The sequence below is a fragment of the Schistocerca americana genome, chromosome X, assembly GCF_021461395.2.
Source record: "Schistocerca americana isolate TAMUIC-IGC-003095 chromosome X, iqSchAmer2.1, whole genome shotgun sequence".
Taxonomy (NCBI): Eukaryota; Metazoa; Arthropoda; class Insecta; order Orthoptera; family Acrididae; genus Schistocerca; species Schistocerca americana.
Genome location: NC_060130.1, coordinates 767,654,427 through 767,679,707, shown reverse-complemented (window position 1 = coordinate 767,679,707; position 25,281 = coordinate 767,654,427). Strand labels below are relative to the sequence as shown.

The following is a 25,281-nucleotide window of genomic DNA, read 5'->3' as shown; positions in this document are numbered from 1 at the left end:
CAGAGGCACTCAGACAAGCAATATAACATTTTCTCCCAAGAGTGCACAAATGCACTGAGGTCAACAGTGGAATATTCGAAGATAAGCTTGCACAGGATAGAGTAGCACGGAGAGCTGCATCAAACCAGTCTCAGGACTGAAGACCACAACAACAACAACAACAACAACAAGTTAAAAATACGTATTTTTTAATTGATACTTACTAAAATGCATGTTGCAATGTTTACTAACTGTTGTACATGTGTACACGTCTGTACCTGACAATGTATTAAATAATACAGGAAATGAATAACAATGTAAACTGAATATGTTCTGTTTCAGAAACCCTTCGGAGCAGGGCACATGTCCATATGAATTTTTTGCTTCCAATGATTTTTTCCTGTCATCCCTGAATATTGTCCACTCCTCCTGGGACACACTGTATGCAATTAAATCTGCACTGGCAGTTTTACTGTTCTAATAAATGTACAATTCTGTTAAATTCAGCAAGTAGTTTACTATTATTATTATTATTATTATTATTATTATTATTACTAATATATCATACAAGCAGCTATTTCAGAATTTTTGGTTTTGAAATAATTCTGCTGTTAAGCATTACAGACATGTACAGTTCCAGGTTCTGCACTGTTTCATGTTCAGTCTACAGCTCATTCTGACAACACCTTTGTGTTTGTTGCAAGTCATCAACTTTCTGAAATACTGTTCAATACATTATTTGAATTGGTCATTTGGCACTCACTGAGTTGCTATAGATTTCTGGCTACAAGCTTCCAGTCTAGAAATTATGAATAATATTTTATTAAATTTCCCATACTTTGTTTTAATATGTGCCTCCATTTATTCAGACAAGTCTCAAATCAGTTCTGAAGTTCGCAGACAATGGGGAAAGTTAAGGGGAAGGGAGGTTATGGGTGAATAAACAGATGGTAATTGGTTTTCAATTGAATTTCTTATCTCAAGATTCAAAATTTCTGAAATGTTATTTATAGAAACTTCAGTGTATCTGAACTGTCGACATCAACATATAAAGTGATGAAATGACAAATCACATATGCAATAGCTTGTCATTACTAAAAGTAATCAGCAACAGAAGTACTACTGAATAGCATTTTTGAAAAAATTGTTAAAATCTGGTCCCTGCAGAAAAAGACAACATAATCAATCCAGTAAATTCCATAATAGACTAACTGTATAAACTTCCTTCTCCCCAGCACACTGTTAACTTATACAGTACTATTTACCATAGAGTCTGAAGGATTTTAATACAGTGTAATGGACTGCTACAAGCTACAACTACGGTCCCCTTCCCCTCACAAGGTGCCAAACTGCTAAGTGCTTCAAAAAAAAAAAAAGTTACATAAGCAAGTATGCATTTGTAGTTACCATAATTGTCATCTACAGTTTCCACTATCTGGAGCACATATTAACTCCCTAATTATCTCCTCTCCCATCTCTCTTCATGTAGCATATACTTCAAAATATCTAATGTATACAAGGAGGTAGATGCAGCACAAAACTGCATGGGCATATTACCAATTCCACTACTACATAAATAAACATTATAAGCTGCAAAGATTACAAACCTATACCCCAATTTATGAGGCAAAATACTTTTGTTGGTTCTTTTAGTACAACACAGTTTAATTACTTAGTTTTAATTTACTACTCCATCCAACGTTGTCTAATATGTTACTAACATCAGTGAGTTATCATGAGGCTGAGGCAGTTTTAGTGGTTAACAAGTCATGTTTGTACTGAACAAGTTCACAGTGGTGATGAATGTGAGAGTGGACATTGCAATTAGCAAGTAATAATGGCAATTTTTATAGCCACTAGAAAATGAAATTTTCTGATTGGTGCGAAAAAATTTTTCTTGTCATTCAACCTACATTTTTGAAATACCTGTTCACAACTTTTCCAACATAACAGTCTGTTTTCAATGAAAGTACTTACCTTCTCATTGCGTATGTCATCTGGATGGATAGATGCTGGTTTTTCCATTGCAACAAGACTAAGGATTTGTAGTAAATGATTCTGCATAACATCACGAATTATTCCAAACTCATCAAAGTAGCCACCTCTTCCCTGTGTGCCAAATGGCTCCTTGAAGCTTATCAGGACAGAAGCAACACATTCCCTGTTCCAAGTAGGACTGAAAATTCTATTGCCAAACCTGTTGACAGAAGTGAAAAAAGAATGAAAAGTATTCGCCATTTTGCAATCTGTATTTTACAGATGAGTCAAACAATTATAAAAATTTCCTGGGAAACAATTAAAACATAAAAAATAACCACTGCTAATAGATATTCTACTATAAAAAAGTTTTTAAAAAGTAATTTAAAATTCAGGGCCAAAACAGCTGCACAATGAAGCAATTATTGTACAGAAGTGCGTAACTTGTAGTACATAATTAATAGTGGTGACAAATGGTTAAAATCTGTGACAAACTGAATCACAGCACTGGTGCAAAACTAGTATTTTATGCAGGCATCATGAGTTAATAGATACTTCGGTGTTATGCCATCAAATCAATGAGGAGTGAGCATGTTCAAAATTAATTTTAAATAGAACTTGTATACACAACTATGTATACACAACTATGTCCTGTTTTGTTTTCTTTCTCACAGTTGGGTTTCGCAGAAGGGAAAGTCTTTCCTTCTCATCCCATCCGGTAAGTCTCCTCTGACCCCGGGTTCTGGGCAACACTTCCGAACTCTCACCATTTCCTAAATCTCACCCGCCCTTTTCCTTCATACCTCTTCTTTCACTTGCACCCTTCTGTCAGGAGAAGGAGCCACTGGTTCTGAAAGCTTGCAAATTTCACTAACTTTATATGTGTGTCCTCCTGTCAACACTATGTGAGTACATTTTTTATCTATCCAATTACATCATATCTTCCAAAATTGATTACTTTTGTTGATCTATTAGCCTGTCACAGTTGTGATGTGTAATTGCAGAGTGTGACATTCTGTTTAGCTTTGCACCTTTCCTAGTATCCTTATGTGATGTATTTTTCTTTAAGATTATGGCTAATTGTTTGTTGTGTAATTTATATCATAGGCATGTTTCACGTATGGGAATGGATTATGCATGGCGCTAGAAAGTGATTAACCACCTGGAGAGACATCTGCTAGTCACTGGTGTTTGAGAATTACACACATGCAGAGACATAGGTTGGGCAGAAAAAAAGCAGTGAGCTGTGGCACACACTGTCAAAGAATAAATGAGACCAATAAAGGAAAAATAATAATAAAGTGATTATCATGATCTCACAACCAATATTATGGTATGTTGTTGAATTATAACTGTACAGATGGAAAAGCATCTTTCACTGTCCTTTTAGTGGTGAGGAAAGCAGTCTTTCTAACTGATAGAAACTGCTCAAGTTCAAACACCAATTTCAAAGTGGTAATGTATTCAGCTTTTTAAAATAATCTCCACTGATTAAAGTATGGGTGACTGCTGAGCATGATTTTTGCTGAATCTTAATAGTGAATATCAGATTGTAAATTACCCCTGAATAGACAAAAGGAATTTTGATTCAGTTGATAAAGTGGTAGAATTGTTTTTCTTTTTATCCATTTTCAAGATCCAAATATCACCCAGTGAATTAAATGTAGATTCAAATGGTTCAAATGGCTCTGAGCACTATGGGACTCAACTGCTGTGGTCATAAGTCCCCTAGAACTTAGAACTACTTAAACCTAACTAACCTAAGGACAGCACACAACACCCAGCCATCACGAGGCAGAGAAAATCCCTGACCCCGCCGGGAATCGAACCCGGGAACCCGGGCGTTGGAAGCGAGAACGCTACCGCACGACCACGAGATGCGGGCAAATGTAGATTCATTTCACAACTTGTGGCTTAGTAAGCCATGTCACACTGTAAAGATTTAGAGTAGTAAATTTCCCCTGAGTCTGTGGAGTTTCTAAAAAAAATAGTGTATTAATTTTTCTTGTAAAAGTTGCTTGACCCCACCCAATTTTTGTTATTTTATTTACAGGAATGTTGGTCATTTAATGTATACAAATGTCTTTCTTCTATCTGGAAACAAAGGACCTTGAATGAGATCATACAAAGAACTTCCCATTTCTTATTTGAATATCATTCTATAAAACTGGTCACAGGCTTATTAACAGCAAAGTGAAATAGCAATTACTTTATTAACAACAATTATGTGCCTGATTAATCTTTGACAACAAAAGCTAATCAAAAAGGTTTTTCAAAAACGTTTTTAACATTAGCACCTGTGTGAGAAAACTGAAGTGCGTTTTCATAGGTTGGGTATTTTGTGATAATTTATTTACTTATCATATGGCATACATTAAGAGATTTTAACCACAAGAATAGTTATCCATATACAAATATTACTAAATTACTACATATAAATGTTTCGTCACAGCTCTGCAGCATAATATAACAGAGCTGACAATAGCTACAGGCGAATATCAAGGTCTATTATATAGTTCATTACACCATTTGCCATTGCCAGGATATCTTCGAAAGGACCCTTGTATCCATGTGTAATGTGAGCAACTGTCTGTCACTCCCCACCACAGTCACAAGATGGTGGTGAAGATTTGCCCCACTTGTGGAAAGTGTCTGCACATCTTCCATGGCTCATTTGGATGTGATTCAGAGTAGTACAAATTGCCTGAGATTGGTCAAATCCAGAGGGTTTCTCCTGGCTGCAGGACAGTTTTATGCAATGTGGAGGACAGTTCTGTTGCCAACACTGTTTCCATTCACTGATGGCATTGAATTAATTCTCAGTTAAGAATTATGACTGTGATAAGAGTTGGACGTCATCAGCTTTTTTGCTCCACAGGGAATAAATTGGGGGTTCAATATGAGAAGGTCAGGGTTATCAACAATCTCCTGGTATTCACATAGTAGTGCACTCTTCTGTCTCATTATCAGGAGGGGAATGTCAGTCAAGATAGATAATCAGTATGTGGGAGTAGATTGATTTACCCACTAACAATATACATGGATTCGTTTATGTTGTACATCTGTCTTTTTCACATATGGACACAGACGAACAGTGCTCTGCTGCTGAGTGCACCAATCCGAGTACTGATACTCAGAGAGTGTCTGCTGACAATCCCCAACTAGTGCCACTCATGGACAATGTTATCTATGCTCTTGTGATTAGCAGGTGTTTGCATCAAGGGCTGTTTAAAAGAGCATGTCCTCTCTAATATGAGTCCAAGATATTCTGGATGTGTGTTATGATGAAGTTTGACTCCCTCGACATAGACATCAAGGGTTCTGTGTGCAAATCTACTGGACAGGTGGAAACATGCAACTTCTCTTTTATTTGAGTTAGTTTGTAACCTCCACTGATGGAAGTATTGGCTTATGGTGTCTAGATCAGAAGGTAGTATTTCTTTAGTTATTTTGAAAGTTTTGTGTTGGGTAGCTATTGCCCAGTCACCCACATAGGCAAATTATGTGAAGTTTTGAAGAAATATCAGATATACATTAATTTTACATGTTCTTCCACCTAACATGTTGTGAATTAGTCTTGTTGTCCATCTGCATGGAACACAAGGTGAAATGAATTTGTCAAAAGACACGGTTCTTTTCAGGGCCCTCCAACTATAAACTTAAAACACATTATTAATACATTTAATAAAAATAAAACTATGCAACCAATTGCAATTATGGCTAATGCTTGTTAGACTTTCATCTTTTATCTCTCTCTGTTCCTATTATCCAGCACAGAAAGGAAAGAACAAATGTTTCCAGATTTGAATGAGATTGAACAGTCCATGCATTTATTTAAAAAAATTAAAAGGAAAATGTATTAATCCATTCATGAACAGCAAATAATTGCTTGGCAATACGGTTACAGAACACACCTAAAATATCAATGATGTGTCATGATAAAGCATCACTGATGCTTTAAGATGAGGAAGAAAATACAGTAAAAACATTCATTTGCACAGACTTGAAAGAAGTTAAAGAATTACATGAGCTGTAGCATAAGAGGTTTTGAATACAAAGGTGTCCTAGTTTTACATATTAAATAACACTGCTGAAACAAAATGGGATGATGTGACTTACCGAACGAAAGCGCTGGCAGGTCGATAGACACACAAACAAACACAAACATACACACAAAATTCAAGCTTTCGCAACAAACTGTTGCCTCATCAGGAAAGAGGGAAGGAGAGGGAAAGATGAAAGGATGTGGGTTTTAAGGGAGAGGGTAAGGAGTTATATATATATCAGGAAAGAAGCAACCATTGGTTGCGAAAGCTAGAATTTTGTGTGTATGTTTGTGTTTGTTTGTGTGTCTATTGACCTGCCAGCACTTTCGTTTTAACTTAATGGGCTGCATAAGGACTGTATTTTAATATTAGTTCTACAGCATGGACAAAATAAAACTGGCCTAGAAAATATTTATAACATTGACATTGGACTGACCCTTGCTAATAAACAGGAGAACTGTCCATCACAGAAAATGCTGAAAACTGTGATTTTGATGGAACAATCAGCTGCTGTCACATGCACATCTCCCACGTACTTTGCTATTTAATTACATATGAGTGAGTGAGAGGAGCAGACATGTTTAGCAACCAGTTGAATCCAACATAAAGTGGTGTTCACAATAAAACAGTGCATTTTCATTGTGAAGAACAATTTGTGCAGAATGTGTGCTGAACTGTTTGCACAATAGTTTAAGACTATAAGTGTTTTGACAAAACCTCCAGCAAAGCCTGAAACACAAAACTTAAGTGGAAAAATGACATAAAATGGGCTCTTTAATTAATAAAAAACCATAACTTTCAAAAAACTGTTCTGAGTCTTACTGTAAATATTCTCCAGGACAGTTTTGTTTTGCCCACCTTGCATGACATGGTGACTGTGCTAACAGCATCCAAAGACTGGGAAGAATATCTCTCGATTTTTTGATTATTGGTTGACAAATTATGTTAAAACAGCATTACAATTAAATTTGCAAAAACACACATTGTTGCAGTGAAATCAAAGTCTGAAGATATATTATAAAGGAGAAGAATGACCCAAACAAGATTCTTGCAGTTACAGATTGTTCAGTATTTAGAAATAAAAAACAATGAAAAGTTTTCCTTGACTCTGTTGATTTGTGCCATGTTGGACCCTGAACTGTAAAGCTGTGACCAGATTACTGCAAAGTAAAACTGAGTGACTGTGGGATGAGAAATGTGTGGAGCAATTTATGCCAATTACAAAAGAAATTATGTACCTCAGATTACTTGGACACACACATTCAACAACAGCTTTCTATTTAGCAATAGATGCATGTGGATATAGGATCAATTGTGAAGTGTTCCAATAATGGCATTAAGATGATAAATTATATCAAAAGGCTATTGCCTTTGTGATTCCATAGCTGTCTTGACACTCTCTCACACTTTGAAGCTTCTGATGAAATGTAAAATCACACAGTAGGCTGATACATTGGGCCTTCTGTTTACAAGACTTAAATTTTAAAACAGACTATATGATAACAGAGGATAATTGTGCATCTGATGCAGTGTTGAGACTACCAATAAGCATGAACAATGAGCTGTAATGTAGAGGACATGAGAGAGTGTTTAAGGTTTCTATTTAATTATGAACAATAATTAAATATACTGTGAATAACACATCAGAAAAACAAAGGAAAGACCCACGACTCACAGCAGCTGAGCACTGCAAGTAATATAGAGGAATGTAGAAAATTGCGACCATTTATCTGGGTGTCTTCATTTAATAAAAACCGAGATTGAGACTTTGCATTCAAACAGATATGGTGCAACACCTGTGGCAGATATGGTAATTTTAGCCAAAATAAATGTATGTATCATATTGCAAAATTTTATTTTTGCAAGAAAATCAACAAATAAGGGGGAATGAAAATGGTAAAAACTACTGTAATTTATCAAGAAACAAAGACACTGCTGAGGGCTTAAACGTCTTAATCAAATGCATCTTCTCATTTCTAATGGATCAGTCCCTCCAACCAATCACCTAGTGCATCTCATCCTACATAAAGCATACCATCCAATACGCGGGGAGTCACAAATCCATTCACAAAGCTACTCACAACCCTTCAAGTTACATACACTGTGACCTCTCTCTGTATCCCAGCTCACATACATAAAATGTCTCCTTTGTACATGATCTTCCTTTATAAGCAGCAAAGTTTCTGCCTTTTTGAAGTCATGGCTTGCAATCAGATCACCACATAGGCCAGTTGGATACTCAGTTCAATTCTTGTTTCCCTCTTCTTTCTATATCAGCCCCTATTTCTTACTTGATTCCTTCCTTCCATCATTTTCTTCTCACTGCTTGCTTTCTAAGTTATGAGTTACCCAAGAAAATTATGCCATAAGCAATAATGAGTGGTAATATGCACAGCATGATGAAATGTTGATTTGTTTACTAGCAAAACTAGCAATTATACGAAAAGCAAAACTTGTTGAATTTGTTGTTTGAGTATCTCAGTTATATGTTTCTTCCAGTTCACGTTTTCATCAGTATCTACATCTAAAAATATGGAACATTCTATTATATTTAATTACTCCTCTCCTTGTACTACACTAATTGGCAGTGTTATTCTACTTCTTGTGCTTAACTTTAATATCCTTCTTTCCCTAACTGAGTGATCTCTCAGCCTCTATGACATCTTTTACTAAATCTTTACTTCTTTGCACTTCATGGATCCCGTTTAACACAGGTTCTACAATGTCCAGTCACATTAATATGACCACCTGTCAAAAACCTGAATAACCACCTTTTTGTATCATGGGACATGCATGCAGAGTCAGTGTCATTCTGGAAGGTACCAAGAAGGATGTGGAGCTGTGCTGACACTATTGCCATGGCCACCTGCTGGCTGAGGATCCATGGCACAAACAGCCTGAACAATGTGGTCCCACAGATTCTCAATTGGGTTTAAATCAGCGTAGTTTGGTGGTGAGGGAAGTACAGTAACCTCATCCTAGAGCTCTTAGAACCACAAATGTACATTGCAAGCCGTTTGACACATTACATTGCCCTGCTGGTAAATGGCATCATGCCAAGGAGAAATGGACCACATGTAGGGATGGACATGGTCTCCAAAGGTAGATGCATACTTGTTTTGATTCACTGTGCCTTCCAGAATGATGAGATCACCCAGAGAATACCACAAACACGTTCCCCAGATCATAACGCTCCCTCCTAGTTGCAGGGTGTTTGCTTTCAGACGTTCCACATCCGACACACCAATGGCCATTTGTCCAACAGAGCATAAAACATTACTCATCTGATAAGACAACCTGTTGTCACCGAGTGGATGTCCAGTTGTGGTGTTGGGGTGCAAATTTCGGCCTTCGGCACCAGTAAACAGCAGTCAGCATGGGTGCAGCTGATGCAGGGCCCCATATGCAGCAATGTTTGCTGAACAGTCATTGAGGAGATACTGTTGTTGCCCCTTGGTTAATTTGTGTGGTCAGTTACTCAATAGTTGCACATCTGTTCACACACACACATCTCTGCAGCTGTCATGCACCCATCATCTATGGTCCATGGCGCACCAGAGCTGCCTCGGCACCAGTTTTGGATATTGTCATTTTCTTATGCTTGGTAAAGAACAGTTTACAGACTTAGCCATTTCGGAAGTGGTTCCACCCTTGGCCTGAAAGTCAGTGATCATGATCATGCCCTTTTGGACGTCAGATAAATTGTTCAGTTTCCACATTATGGCAATGGCTGCACTGTTTTCCGCATTCACCTGACACACTTTATATATCCTCTGCTGCTAGTGCTGCCACCTGTTGTCTGTGATTGGGTTGTTGTATGTTAATGTCAAACACAGGCGGTGATCACATTAATGTGACTGTACTGTGTAAATGACCCATTTTCCCCCCTCTCACCTTTTCCTTCATTCCCATTTCTTTCCTCTTTTCTCACTTGAAATGGGAAACTGTGATCCTGACAGTTAGAAGTACTCTATATATTTATTTGTATGTCTTTCTATTGGCTGTAACGGGAGCTGCACCTCCTAAAGATATGTGATATCTTTATTAAATTGTAATATTTGCATATATGTGAATAAAAAAAGGGTTTTTTCACTCCCTCAGATTTATTTCACCCAAATATTCAAATTGTTAATATTCTGTAGTGAATTAAGTGTAACGAAGATATGGTAATGGTATATGGTACAGTGCGTGTGTCAGACACCTAATGCACAGTTCTGGAGTTCAATCTCAAGTCAGTCCTAATATTATTTTCTGTCACTTATCACTCATTTCACCTCTGACAGTTTGAATGTTAATGTATAAAATGCCAACCTGCATCACAAGTTGGAGTCTACATTGAACTATGTGACACCAACAGCTTTCTGGGAATGTCAGTTCAAAGGACAGAGGAAGGTAAGGTCATACCACCTATAATAGCACCCAGGCACACGTGCTGCTAGAGCGACTACAGCACGCATCTGGGATAACGCCTTGCCTCTGCTGTGAGAATTCTCTAAGTCTGTTATCAGTCTCTGACGTCATCCAGTGTACACATTGCTATTTGAATAATGATCCTGGTAAGACGTCAGTCAGTCTGCAACATGCCATGCCGTCGCACATATCATGTTTACTGCTGGGATCCTACGATCTACAAAACAGTTGTAGACGTTGAGACTTATTATAACATGCATGTTGATCTTGCCAAAACAATCTATGTTCTACATGGACCAACAGTTTTCCATGCTGGATGTCTCGATTTTTCACTGACTGACACTGCTGTCGAAGTTGGTCAAGCTTGGCTGACTGTCAATATTGTTCACATCGATTCTGCACTACGCTCTTTTGCAATGGGTTTGGAGAAATTTCCTGCCTATGATGTAATTTCTTATTCTATTAGTAAAGCACCTTCATGTTCGAATCAATCTTCAGGTTGGTGACAGCTTTATTTTATATTATACAGTGGAAATTATTTTCTGTCAAACATTACATTAAACTTGTCACAATTACATGGTGATAAAACCCATGATAGAAAAACATATGTCTTTCAGAGCAATTTTTGTACTATTTATTTTACTTATGTCTCATTTGGCAAACACAAAGAAGTGTTTTGTAAAGATCTGGTGACAATACAAGTCACACACCAGATAAAACAGTGTTTCAAAACATACCTTAACGTCATCAAATTCTGCACCATTTCTTTCCCCAGGTAATGGTCAATTCGGTAGATCTGCTCCTCCTTGAATAGTGATGCCAAATGGTCTGACAATCGTTTCGAGCTGTCAGCATCTCGACCAAATGGTTTTTCTATAATTATTCTTGTCCATCCTCTGAAAAAGATATTCAAATGACCTCAGTGAGCAACATGATGTTTTCCTGCAAAATACACCAGTTCTAAGAAAGATGCTTTATTTTTATTTATTGTTCACATTTACAGCTTTAAATGCTGTTTTAACTGTTAACCACAGATTTTTTAAAGGAAAGATAAAATAGTTTGATAGGGTCAGTCAATGCAAGTATGAGACTAGAATCACAGATTGTATTCTGATAAATTTTGAAAAATGTAGTTTATTAATACATTACATCTATTTTGTCTATCATACATTGGTCAAACTACAGATAAATCCTATGTATGTCAAACAAAGAAACTTACTTCACGGCCATGCATGAATTTCTGATGTGAACAGTTACATCTTCAAAAACTGATGGTGGAAGTGCTAGATAAAACAGTCTGTTTGCTGAAGTGCCATTCTCACAGGTCATCAGTTCCTGGTTTAAGAGTTCGAAATCACGCCTTGAATCGTAACTGCCTGCTATGTATTTGTTATGTGCCCAAAACTCTTCATACTTCTCTTTCTCTCCTTCTTTAACCTGAAACAATTTATGAAAATATAATTACTAATTAATAGCACATCCACACATTATTTTCTATATTCAGTTTACTCTCATAGCGACAGTAACAAACACACACTCAACGAATCAATGTTATTTGAGAACTAACCTGTCTTATTTTCAAGAAAGTGAAAAAGGCTTCTATAACAGTAAAATGTGAGCAGATGTGGATGATAATTTCTTGATTGCCAATACAATAATAAAATAAAATAAAAACCATCACATCAAAAAAAATCTTCTGTGAGCAATAGCATGAAACAAGTTTAATGAAAATATTCTGATCTAAATGAATATTTATATTGTTATGTTGTTGTCAATATATTAGATGATGTTTGGTTTGTGGGGTGTTCAATTGTGCGGTCATCAGCACCCGTACAAATTCCCAATCTGTACAAAGTCCAATCTAACCACTTTCACAAATGATAATGGAATGATGAGGACAACACAAACACTCAGTCTCCAGGCACACAAAATCCCCAATCCAGCTGGGAATTGAACTCGCGACCCTGTGATCGAGAGGCAGCAACACTAGCTAGCCACTAGACCACAAGCTGCAGACATCAATACATCAGAACCACCGAATTAATACAAAGTAATATGTACTCAGCTAAGGGATAAAACCAACTTTATTACATACTACATAAAATAATTCAGTCCTTTACAAAACTTCACTCTCGGGTATATGCCATAAATAGTAATTTAGCACAAACAATTTGCTTTGGCATGATAACAAAAACAACAGTTGCATTATGTGCAACAGATATTACTGTAATTAGCTCTGAAGAAATTTATATAAGTCAGGGGTATTAAGACAGAAACTTCTCTTTTATAAAAATTGCATAAAATCAGCATGTGCCATACCACAGTAACTAACAGAATAATTTTGTTGCTTATTAACAAATGATAATGTATTTTGAGCCAGACGAATGAGAGAGAAAAAAAAGTGGATAAAAATTCACTTGACACCTTCCTAAGAGATAGTCTCTATTCCTTCCAAACTAAGTACGGAAGTGTAGACCAGATGTAGCTTACATTCAAAGAAATAGTATCAAAGGCAGTTGAGTGACTTATACAAAATAAATTAATAAGAGATAGACCTGATCTCCTACGGTAGACAACATAGGTCAGAACACTGTTGCAGAAGCAACAAAATAAGAATGCTACATTTAAAAGAATGTAAAATATCAATGACTGGTGATGTTTTACAGAAGCTTGAAACCTAGAATGGACTACAATGTGAGAAGCCTTCAGTATCTTCCACAACAAAACACTGTCTCAATGACAAAGACGTGTTTGAATAGCGATAACATCACGTTCAGAAAAACTCTCCAGACCAGGGACATTACTAACATCACTGTGTCCTCTAACAATTACTACAGTAAGCCAACCATTACCACGAGGAAAAAAAGTATCATTCAGATCGAAACTAAAACTAAAATTCCATCCTACAAAAACTACAGGACCATCAACAATAGCAAGAGAAGCAACAGATTTAACAGGTGTTTTATTCTTCTTATCAGCAGTGGCAGTAGTCAGCACTATATTATCAACAGACTTATATACAGTATGTCTTGAACGGCGACGAAACCTTCTACATGGAGACATATTGGTGTTCAATGCAGATGCCTGTGCAGCAGCCCAACCCAGCGACCCAGACCCCTCTGGATAGCAAAAAGTAAAATTATCCTCCCATGAAAGACAGTGTGAGGCGAGTTCTTGAGCAGTTTCACACATAACTGGTTTTTGCATGGTAAAGTGTGAAGTATTCTGGCATGCAGAGAGGTTTTCTACATTCAGGGCAATACCAGTTTTTTTTTTTTCTTTTCTGCTTGTTTGGCCAGTAAATTGTCTTGTCTTCTCCAAACAAATCCTGGAAACCTGTGTTGGATGCTGCTTCATCATGAGATTCATACGTAAAAAGGACAAGTCTAAGACAAATAAAACAGAGCTAAATTGTAATTACAGCAGCAATATCTGTATCAACAATATTAGTGATGCAGTTTACATAAATATGAATCTTCTTCCGCCTGTTCCCACAAAGACAGTTCTCCCTCCAATCCAAAATACCTGAATTCCTCCTCTTAAACTTCCAAAATTTCTCACTCAGTCAACAGCAGAATTACAGTAAATTGCAAAACCTACCAAATCCATACAGAAAACTCACTACACGGAAGCATGCATTGACTCAATCAGTTGCAACAACACAACAATTCTTATGTTCATAACTTTTTTTTTCTTTTTGGTAAGAAACTGACAATATCCATGCATTGTTCTCAAATGAAATGACTCCAGTTACAGGCAGCTACTGTGTCAAGAAAATCACTGCTCAAGCTATATTAGGGCGCAGTCTTTTGAACACAGCGTTTTGGCCCAAGCTATACTCAGGCTTGGTTGCCAAAGTGTAATATGACTTTGAATTCCATCTTTTTGGTTCTACAGTGTAAAATTTCATCCTCATATGATTAAATTCTGCATATTCAGTGAGTTATAAAATAAAGCTAAATAATGTTTACAAAAGAAATACTTATGGCCCCATAATGTGGTATGAAGGGGAAACTAAAAATGTGAAACAGAAAAAAGTCAGCCCAATTGAGAAAATCCTGTTGGATATCAACAAAAATTACCAACATTAATACTCCACAAAGTGAATAAACAGGCTTTGAACTATAAAGAAAAGCTTATTAGATTTGATGTCATTTACAAACGTTTCTTTGTTTACAAAATACATGTGACCACATTAATGGATTTATTTCATGACTTTCATGCATTCTATTTTTTGGTGTACACTGGCATAACTAAAAGTGAGCCAAAGATGTTCTGAAAACTACATTTTTTGGCTTTTTTATGTAAAGTGTAGTCTAGGGCCTGCAAAGGAATGCGAGAAATCTTCCACACTACCCTAAGATTGGCTGATTGAATCAACTTTTACAGCCTAGAACTGAACCAAGTCCATCTCAGTCACTCCAGTTTGTAATTATTGTGCAGCCATACCGATTGGATAGCTGGATTCATAGCTCTATGACTGCACGTTACATTGTGTTACACCCTACAGAGTTGAATAGGTTTCAATTTCTGGAAAGGACACTTTTTCGACCTTGGAATTTCACTCCCCCCCCCCCCCCCCCCCCCGCCCCCACCCCTCTTTTCTAGTCCATAAAATGGGATTTTCTGCTTCCAAGTGTAGCATCTGGACTCCTAGATTAAGTACAGACAATTGTTTTCTTCAGAGTTTACTGCAATAGCTCTGCTCTGTAAACCTGAATGCAGAATTTGTAAGCCATCATATGTGTTCTTTTTATACAAACAAAGGGTAAATTACTATTGAGATTCTGTTGTACGACAAGGGGAAAGGCATTCTTGAGGAAGTTGAGAAAGGCTGATGGGCATATGGACATGTGCATGCTGTAGTAGTCATTAAGTCACAATATTTCCTGTTCTACATGGCAATGTTAATTTGTAGTTTAACTACATCAGTGACAATCATTGCTATAAATCCAAGAGTATTCTGTAATGAATAAAACAAAATCCTACACCCACATTCCAGGAGGAGCGCGTGTCCCCTCCTGCCTTTACCCCTCTCCTCGCCCCCCCTTGTGGACACACATTATTGTAGCATAGTAAATTCTGCTATTACTTTTCTTTTTCCTAGTCATTGGTCAGGAATCGATACAAATAATGCTTCGAAAGATCATTCTTGCAAGTAATTAAGTTTCACAACAAACAAATTATCAATATTAGAAATGGCAACACACATTTTATGAATATACACTCCTGGAAATTGAAATAAGAACACCGTGAATTCATTGTCCCAGGAAGGGGAAACTTTATTGACACATTCCTGGGGTCAGATACATCACATGATCACACTGACAGAACCACAGGCACATAGACACAGGCAACAGAGCATGCACAATGTCGGCACTAGTACAGTGTATATCCACCTTTCGCAGCAATGCAGGCTGCTATTCTCCCATGGAGACGATCGTAGAGATGCTGGATGTAGTCCTGTGGAACGGCTTGCCATGCCATTTCGTCCTGGCGCCTCAGTTGGACCAGCGTTCGTGCTGCACGTGCAGACCGCGTGAGACGACGCTTCATCCAGTCCCAAACATGCTCAATGGGGGACAGATCCGGAGATCTTGCTGGCCAGGGTAGTTGACTTACACCTTCTAGAGCACGTTGGGTGGCACGGGATACATGCGGACGTGCATTGTCCTGTTGGAACACCAAGTTCCCTTGCCGGTCTAGGAATGGTAGAACGATGGGTTCGATGACGGTTTGGATGTACCGTGCACTATTCAGTGTCCCCTCGACGATCACCAGTGGTGTATGGCCAGTGTAGGAGATCGCTCCCCACACCATGATGCCGGGTGTTGGCCCTGTGTGCCTCGGTCGTATGCAGTCCTGATTGTGGCGCTCACCTGCACGGCGCCAAACACGCATACGACCATCATTGGCACCAAGGCAGAAGTGACTCTCATCGCTGAAGACGACACGTCTCCATTTGTCCCTCCATTCACGCCTGTCACGACACCACTGGAGGCGGGCTGCACGATGTTGGGGCGTGAGCGGAAGACGGCCTAACAGGGTGCGGGACCGTAGCCCAGCTTCATGGAGACGGTTGTGAATGGTCCTCGCCGATACCCCAGGAGCAACAGTGTCCCTAATTTGCTGGGAAGTGGTGGTGCGGTCCCCTACGGCACTGCGTAGGATCCTACGGTCTTGGCGTGCATCCGTGCGTCGCTGCGGTCCGGTCCCAGGTCGACGGGCACGTGCACCTTCCGCCGACCACTGGCGACAACATCGATGTACTGTGGAGACCTCACGCCCCACGTGTTGAGCAATTCGGCGGTACGTCCACCCGGCCTCCCGCATGCCCACTATACGCCCTCGCTCAAAGTCCGTCAACTGCACATACGGTTCACGTCCACGCTGTCGCGGCATGCTACCAGTGTTAAAGACTGCGATGGAGCTCCGTATGCCACGGCAAACTGGCTGACACTGACGGCGGCGGTGCACAAATGCTGCGCAGCTAGCGCCATTCGACGGCCAACACCGCGATTCCTGGTGTGTCCGCTGTGCCGTGCGTGTGATCGTTGCTTGTACAGCCCTCTCGCAGTGTCCGGAGCAAGTATGGTGGGTCTGACACACCGGTGTCAATGTGTTCTTTTTTCCATTTCCAGGAGTGTATCTGCATCATGAAAATGGCATTAATCCAACAATGTTTTACCAACTTTCTCTGAATGCAAAAACACTATCTGCATGTGGTTGTTACCACTATTGAAAAAATAATGGAAAAAGTTCTTTTCTGCGGTGATGAAATATTTTCACAAAAATGTGCAGCTGTGTACATGAGGCTTTTGCATCTGCATTAAAGACCTTATAATTCTAGCTAGCAAATTTTAAATATGGATGAAGCCCAACTGCAAAATTAAGCGTGTACTTGATGTTCAATTAATGCCAATTTGCCGAAAAGGGTCGGTGTGGGGGAAGACACGGTACAGATATCAAAAGCCACTGATTGAAGATTTGTGAGAGTTGTTGACAAAGTAAGCATCACATTAGATAGAATGTATAATACTGCATATTAAATAATAGATTTCAGAAATCTCTGTCTACGATGGTGCAGTTGACCCATAATTGCTCATTTTCAGACATACATGAAACTGACATTTTAGAGCAATGGTTGATTCAGATTACTTGCTCTCCAGTATTTTTTTTCTATCTCTTAATAACCTAGGATGAAACAAAAATCATATTTCTCCATGAAAACAGAGGGTGGCCCCTAGCCCAAGTGCAATGAAAAAGATGAGAATAGTTCTGTTGACAAGGAAGATTATAGCTATAATTTTTGAGATGCAATGAATTCTGAGGGAGGAGGGCAAACAAAAGTGGGCCTATGGTACAGCCCTATTCAACACTCTGAACAAAGATCCCTAAGTGAAAAGTCTAAGACAGCAGTTCAGTGTCTGTATAGTTTGGTGTAATGTTCCTTTGGGCATGCATGCCTGTCCGAAGGAATGTTGCATCAAACTATACAGACACTGTCAAATACAGACACTGCACTGCTTTATTTCATGCCAAAGCAAAGCAACCTGACCGAGCGAGGTGGCGCAGTGGTTAGACACTGGACTCACATTCGGGAGGACGACGGTTCAATCCTGTGTCCGGCCATCCTGATTTAGGTTTTCCGTGATTTCCAAAAATGGCTCCATGTCGGGATGGTTCCTCTGGAAGGGCATGGCCGACTTCCTTCCCCGTTCTTCCCTAATCCGATGAGACCGATGACCTCGTTGTCTGGTCTTCTTTCCCCCAAACAACCCAATTCCAAAGCAACCTGACAAGAAAATAATGTCCCTACCTATGTGAGAATCACATACTGTGTGAGCACTATGGAATGTAGGCTCTAGAACATGTGGAAGTTTGGGTCATTCCTGGAAGTGTGTTCAGATAGCTGAAGTGGCTAAGATGACCACTTGTGATAAGTGAGAAATACGGATTGGAGTCCCGGTCTGGCACAAATTTTCATGTTTCTAGGAAACTGTATAGCTGTTGTGTAACCGTATTCACAAACTGCAGCAACATTTCATAACTCTAACACAGTCAAAGAAAGTCAGTTTAATGTGACTGCACAAATTGTACACATTGTGATGCTGATCACTTTTCGAGCACAAATTGTACACATTGTGATGCTGATCACTTTTCGAACTGCCTCTTCAAAGAGAAGCAGCAGTGGAGTGAACACAGAAAAGTGCTTTGCATATGATAAGATATTGATTACATATAGATATGCTTCACTGACAAGTATTTTGGAGTAAGGGAACCATGGTATCCAGTGATTTGTCACAGAGTTATAATGAAATTGTGGTTTATGAAATTTGTTACTCCAATTACCTCCACTTCTATGAAAATACTTTCACAACAGCTAAACAGTCTGCAATATGAAATCACTAAAATGTACTACACAAAACACATAGTAATACAACAACAATCAGATAAAAAACTGTATTGTGATGTAGTTGCCTTCACTGTGGAAAGAGCTCAGGATAATGCTATTGTGCTGTTCTTTCACTGTATTCAGTAAACCCATACAAAAAGTGCACATCAGCCAACTCTTGGTAGACCTATCCATACTGCTGGCCATCACCGTTAATGTACAAGCAACACTGCTGAAAAAAATACTGACACAGAACCGAATGAAAGCTTGAGGGCAATGAATAAAGTGGGCATTAATCTCGTCAAAAGAAAGTATCACGAATAAAAGGAACAAATTAGATTACAAATAATGGCTGTCTCTTTTCTATCAAAAGGGAGCAGCAAGAAAGTATACCACATTTAGTACTCAGGTTCTGATTGCCTAAAGTGAGAAGGAGTTTTATTTACTTATTACAGTTACAACCTGAACAAGACTTTTGTATGAAATATCAATATACTGAGAAAATGTACCACTTTGTGGAAACTGGTACAATGTTACCTAACTGTCCAAAGTGGAAACAATGATGTGAGGCATGATTATTGACAGAAGGTTGTCAGTATTTGGTGCACATGGTACCTAAAGTTAAATTTGTTTTCACAGGATTGTGAATGCCAGGAAAAATAATTTGGCCATTGACTCTGAATACAGTTTTGCCACCAGAATGGGTTGTTATTATTTTTATTATTATTTATTATTATTACTATTATTATTAAAATTAATGCAATGTTTACTGAGGCTGCTGTAGCAATGAAATGAAAAACTAAGACCAGCTCTAGGAGAATAAGCAAATTCTGTCATCATTTCTGTTTTCAATTATACATATCAACCTCTCTCTCTTACACTCACAGTAAGAATTAATTTCCATTACTTACATCCAATTTCAGGTAAATAAAATTTTCCCTCCAAGAGTTATTACTGCGTAAGAGTTCAAGGAATCGAGCCTATACATATTTTCATTTGTTAGGTAAAATCACAGTTCATTTTTTGCCATTTACACACTGTGCAGCTGACATTTAGTTACTAAAATCAATGTTTAAAACAACCAAATTTGTCATTAAAAATATATCACTTTTTCAAACCAACAGCTCAATTCATGGAATCAATACTAGAAATAAGAATAATCTTCACAAGGATTTAAAGTCACTTAGTCTTGTACAAAAAGGTGTGCATTATTCAGGAACACACATTTTCAATACCTTGCCAGCAGCCATAAAAAGCTTAACAACCAATGAAATTCAGTTTAAGAGAAGCCTAAAGGATTTATTGGTGGCCAACTCCTTGTACGCCATTGATAAATTTCTTAGTAAAACCAACTGATTTGTATATAAGTACAACATAACTTCTGCACAATTTCAGTGCAGTAATGTGTTCATTGAAAATTTGTGTGTGTGTGTGTGTGTGTGTGTGTGTGTAAGTATAATCTAACTTCTGCACCATTTCAGTGCAGTAATGTGTTCATTGTAAATAAGTATTACAGTAGTTGTATTACATGTTTATTACCTTATAAATAAATAAAAAACTTTTTAATTTTAAATTCAGTGCATTAGTATTTGTAAAATGACTCTTAGTGTTCATTAAAAAATGACGATCATTCCACTTGGGACCTGTGGAATGGTACATTAGCTTACTTGTTTTAGTTGTAAATATTTGTTGTGTATTGTTGTTTTTCTGACTTGTTCCACATTATGTAGGACCTCCTCACTACGAATCAATTGGAATGAAAGTAAAGTAAATCTAATCTAATCTAATCTAACCACATATGATAATATCAGCAACAGCACTAAAGAGGTCCTTACTGTGTTGCTGTAGTTACTACTTCAGTAGCTTGCAAGAATCAATATAGGTCAATAAATGAATACTTTCACTTCTGTTCATTTATATTTTTCTGGTGGTTTTCGGATTTTCTGTTGTTAAGACAGTGAGTCATAAGGAAATCTGCTCAAGCCTGGTATTATTCAGGAAAACAATGTGTGGCTGCTTTGTTTAAAGAATCATTAGGGAGTACAGCATCTTGCTGTTGTACCATTTTACTGATTTTTCTTAAGCTAACATAGTAAAACAATGGCTTCTCATGTACAGAAAGAACATGTAAGCAGTGAGGGTGATAAGAAATAAATAATATTTTTGCAACATCTAATTCTGTAGCTCAAAGCAGTTAGCCTAGCAAACAGACTCAAAATTTGAAGAACAAATGGGGCATCTGAATGAATTTATAGTAAACATTTTCTTCACATATGAATCTGCAGCTAGAATAAATTTGTTAAAATGTCACTGTTTGGCTGTTGCTGTAAAATCTATATTGTAATGTTCTATCACAGTAGTTTACTAACATGTCTTCTCACCAGTTCAATGCATTCATGTATTGCATGCAGCCATATTATACTGGAAGATTATAATTAAAATGCAGCTATTCATGGAGGTCCAATGTGGGCTGTAATTATTGTGTGGCAGGGAACTTTGTAGACATGCTAACTCATAATAGCAGAACTGATTTACACTGGAAAAAAATTAGTTCCAATTTTATCCACCACATGCAAATTTAGTGCTGTGAATGCAAGGAAGATATATAGAAATGTTTCCATACGTAATGGATTAGGAATGGGATGAGGGCAGAAAAGGTCAAACAAGTGGGCAGAAAAGGTCAAACAAGTGAGAAAGGCATAATGTTGATTGTTTATTAACTAAGTTGCATGAAAACAGACGCTTCCACTCAGTTGCGCTCTTCCAAAGCAGTAATCACATGCTGTAATGCTGTAGAAGGAGGTCTCAATAACATTCAGATGTCATGGTACACATGCAGTGGGTTTTTGTGCACAATGTGCAGTTTAACAGTACCCCAAATTCTGCAGTCCTGTGTATTCACTGCATCCTGTAGAGCAAAATGTGCCTCATTAGTCCATACCATAATGCCTGGCAAGATGTCACCAATGTTCATCTGTGCCACAAATCGAAGACCAAATTCAGAATGTCACTGTGAATCATAAGGTTTCAGTTGCAGCAGCATCTGGATCTTTTAAGGGTACCAGTGTCATATAGACTGCAAAACTTTCCATACTGTTGACCATGGGATGGACAATTCTCAGGACACTGGACAAGTACTACCAATACCTAGGGAACATGCTGCACGGTCAGTTACACCAACAGCAAACTTGTCAATAACTTCCACAGGGATAGGATGCTTGCCTCTTCCAAGTGCCACATGAAGCTAATGACATTGGTCCTCTCCTCAGGTGTTTCTGTCAGTGATATTCTCTCAATGCAGCAGTGTAATTGATGCTGTTCACATAAAACAGTTTCACTAACAGCACACGGTCTCTCTTCTCAAGTGCATGTCACACCATCATACAAATAGTGTACAGTGCCAGCTTTGCACCTGGTGGCCACGATTGGAACTAACTTTTTCTGATGTAAATCAGTTTCACATTAATGTATTAGCATATCTACAAAGTTTTGCTGCCATGTGATAATTACAGCCCACACTGGACCTCCATGAGTAACTGCACTTTAATTATAACTACCCCGTACTTGCATCACACAATATGCAATACAAGCTGCAAATAACAATCGCACATAATGGGGGAAATAATACTGTCAAATTATACATACGTGACCTCCCTGCTCACAACTGCATCACCTGTGAACAGCTTCAGAGGGATACGAATGCTACCTAGCAGGTACTTTATGTGTATCATTAAAAGTAATGGTTGCATCACACTTCCTTGCTTCTAAAGATTTTTGCACTATATATAAAGCCTCCCATATTTCATTAATGATCTGAGCAAGTCAAGTTTTGCATGATCTTTGTTCCTGGAGTCCATTCTGATAGAAGAGTTGTTTAAGCCCCAACAAATCCATCATACAGGGTGTCCACGATGCCAGATTTGAACGGCATATTATTGATGCACGGGGGAAATGTCATGGAACAAAAAAGAAAAAGGAAAAAAAAGAGAAAGAAAACAAAAATTTGACCGATAGATGGTGCTTTAAGCATCAGAATATCCACACTAACAGACACCTGGCACATGGCTGTTCCTCAGTTTGCGCCCGTGACACCCAACATGACTGTCTCCATGAAGGGTCATTTACTGCTGGCAAAGCTCTTTTACAGAAACAGTGACTGTGCACCAGTAGCCTTGCAGAAGCTCTGGACACTCAGTCTTCTTAAAAAAGGCATTGGTCCAATGTCTGGTAAGGGACTGGGAAAAATGATTACAAAATTCGAAAAGACACGTGCTTTTGGAGTGCAGTGTGGCAGAGGGAAGAAAGCATTTCATCCAACATCCATTGAAGACGTGACCACACTACTGCAAGAGGGTTTGACCGGTGGTGTGCAACATGCAGTGCACAGGGAATTGCCTGAACACTTGACATGCCTCTGAGCACAGTGCACAGAATCCTACAAAACATCCTGATTTTGCTATCCATTTCAAATCACCCATGTTCAGGAGTTGCTTCCTGCTGACTTGCCTGCAAGACAAACATTCACTCTGGAATTTCTTGCTCACATGGCCATAGAACATTTTGTGGACAGACAAACCCTATTTCCATCTCCAAGGACAACCAGTAACACTTCATTCTGGAAAGTGACTGTGTGGTGCTGGTTGATGGCACCGATTATCGCAGGGCTGTATTTTTTCGAGGAGTTGAGTCTTGCAGGTTCTGTTACCTGTACTATCACTGGAAAATGCTATGAGAGTCTTTTGCACATCAACATCACTCCAACCATTCAGCAGTGTACATGTGTGGGTAGGATCATTTTTATGCAAGATAATGCTCCTCCACACATTGCACATCTAGTGAAGTGGCTTCTGCAGAGGAATTTCAGAAATGCTAGACTTATCAGTTTTCATTTCCATACAGCCCAGCCATCCAGATCACCTTATCTTAATCTGTGTGACTTCTGGCAGTGTGGTTATCTGAAAGAAGTTGTGTTCAGCATCTCAATTTCAAACATAGCTGAATTTAAGGCATGCATTGTACAACGCATTCTGAACATGAATCTCGAGACACTCCCACTTGTTGTGGAACATGCTGTTTCTCAGTTTCAATATATGGCAGAAAACAGCGAACAGCAAACTGAACATGTCTGGCGTCAGTCTCATGACAATTAGAAACCAATGTCATACTGCTTTTTATGCAGTTTTTTTACCCAGGACAAGTGTAAACCAATGTTAATTTAATTTTGATGTGGATTTTGGCCCCAGGACAATAAAAAACTGAAGTCATTTTTCTTTTTATGTTGTTTTTGGCCTCACGATAATTGAAAACCAATGTCACTTTGCTTTTTATGTGGTTTTTGGCCCCAGGACATTTAAAAAGTGATGTTATTTTGCTTTATACATGTCTTTTTTGGCCTCAGGACAATTAAAAATGAATTTTTCCCACCTGATGTGGTATACAACCTTGCCATAGTGGATGGATTTACTGAACTGGAAGTGCCACAACTGTTGACTGCTGAATTTGTGTGGCCATTCACACTGAACAATATAGATGATGTAATGTACAACTCAAACCACAGCCATTGCATCACGTTTCATCTGTCATTTGTAGCCAACACCATTTATATTAAGATACTTACAGTGCCATATATTGGTAGACTTTTTGTTAAATTTTTTTCTTCCATGACATTTCCCATGATGTCAATAATATGCTGTCCAAATCCAATGTTATTCTGAGCAGTGGTTCTCTTTCTACAAAGGTATCTGTCATCTAATCCTTCTCAAACACTACAACAAATTGGGCCTTTTTCCAATCACGTAGGATGCTCCATTGTTCCAGCAAACTACAGTAAACTGTTGCTACGAGAAGGACCAGTTATTTTACACAGTTCATAACAGAATTTAACTGGTAACCTATCATGTCGACTGGCCTCTTCTCTATCAAGACACTAACTAATTTCCATATCTGTCATTTCCCAAAACAGGCAAATGTTCAAAATAGGAGTTGTGTTGTGATCTTCTTTGATGTAGAGATCTTAGAAGAAAAAATATAGTATTTCACCCTTTAGTTTATGGCCTTTCATTTCAATGCCACCATTAACAATGAGGATCCAGGCAGACAATTTCGATAGTTGACTGACATTGTTAGAATCAAAGCATTTTAGGCTTTTTTGACTGAAACTAGATTTTGACTTTGAATTTACTGAATGATACTCACATAATTGTCATTATGTTTATTTTGGCTTTGTTCAACCCTTTTTTGTCAGCAAGGATTTGGCTTAATTTAAATCCATTGTGCAGCTCACTTTGATTTCATAGAAACTTTCTAACACTGTTATTCAACCACAATGGGCCTCTACTTGTCTTCACTATCTCCCATCGAAAGAATCTGTCCATCTACATCTATACTTTGCAAGACACATTATGATGGATTGCAGAGAGTATTTCATATACCACTATGAATGTACCCTTTCCTCTTTCAGTCACAAACGGTGTA

At 38.3% G+C, this 25,281-nt stretch overlaps 1 protein-coding gene across 6 annotated transcripts in view; it reads right to left on the bottom strand.

Moving 5' to 3' along the window:
* The window catches only part of LOC124556788 (glucose-6-phosphate 1-dehydrogenase), a 300,483-nt gene that overhangs the window by 36,750 nt on the left and 238,452 nt on the right, over nucleotides 1-25,281 (bottom strand). For all 6 annotated transcript variants that reach the window (XM_047130797.1, XM_047130796.1, XM_047130800.1 and 3 more), the window contains 3 exons: nucleotides 11,632-11,849; nucleotides 11,150-11,308; nucleotides 1,957-2,176 (listed from right to left, as the gene is read on the bottom strand). In XM_047130797.1, coding sequence (XP_046986753.1) covers nucleotides 1,957-2,176; nucleotides 11,150-11,308; nucleotides 11,632-11,849 — 597 coding nt within the window. The remainder of the gene's footprint in view (nucleotides 1-1,956; nucleotides 2,177-11,149; nucleotides 11,309-11,631; nucleotides 11,850-25,281) is intronic.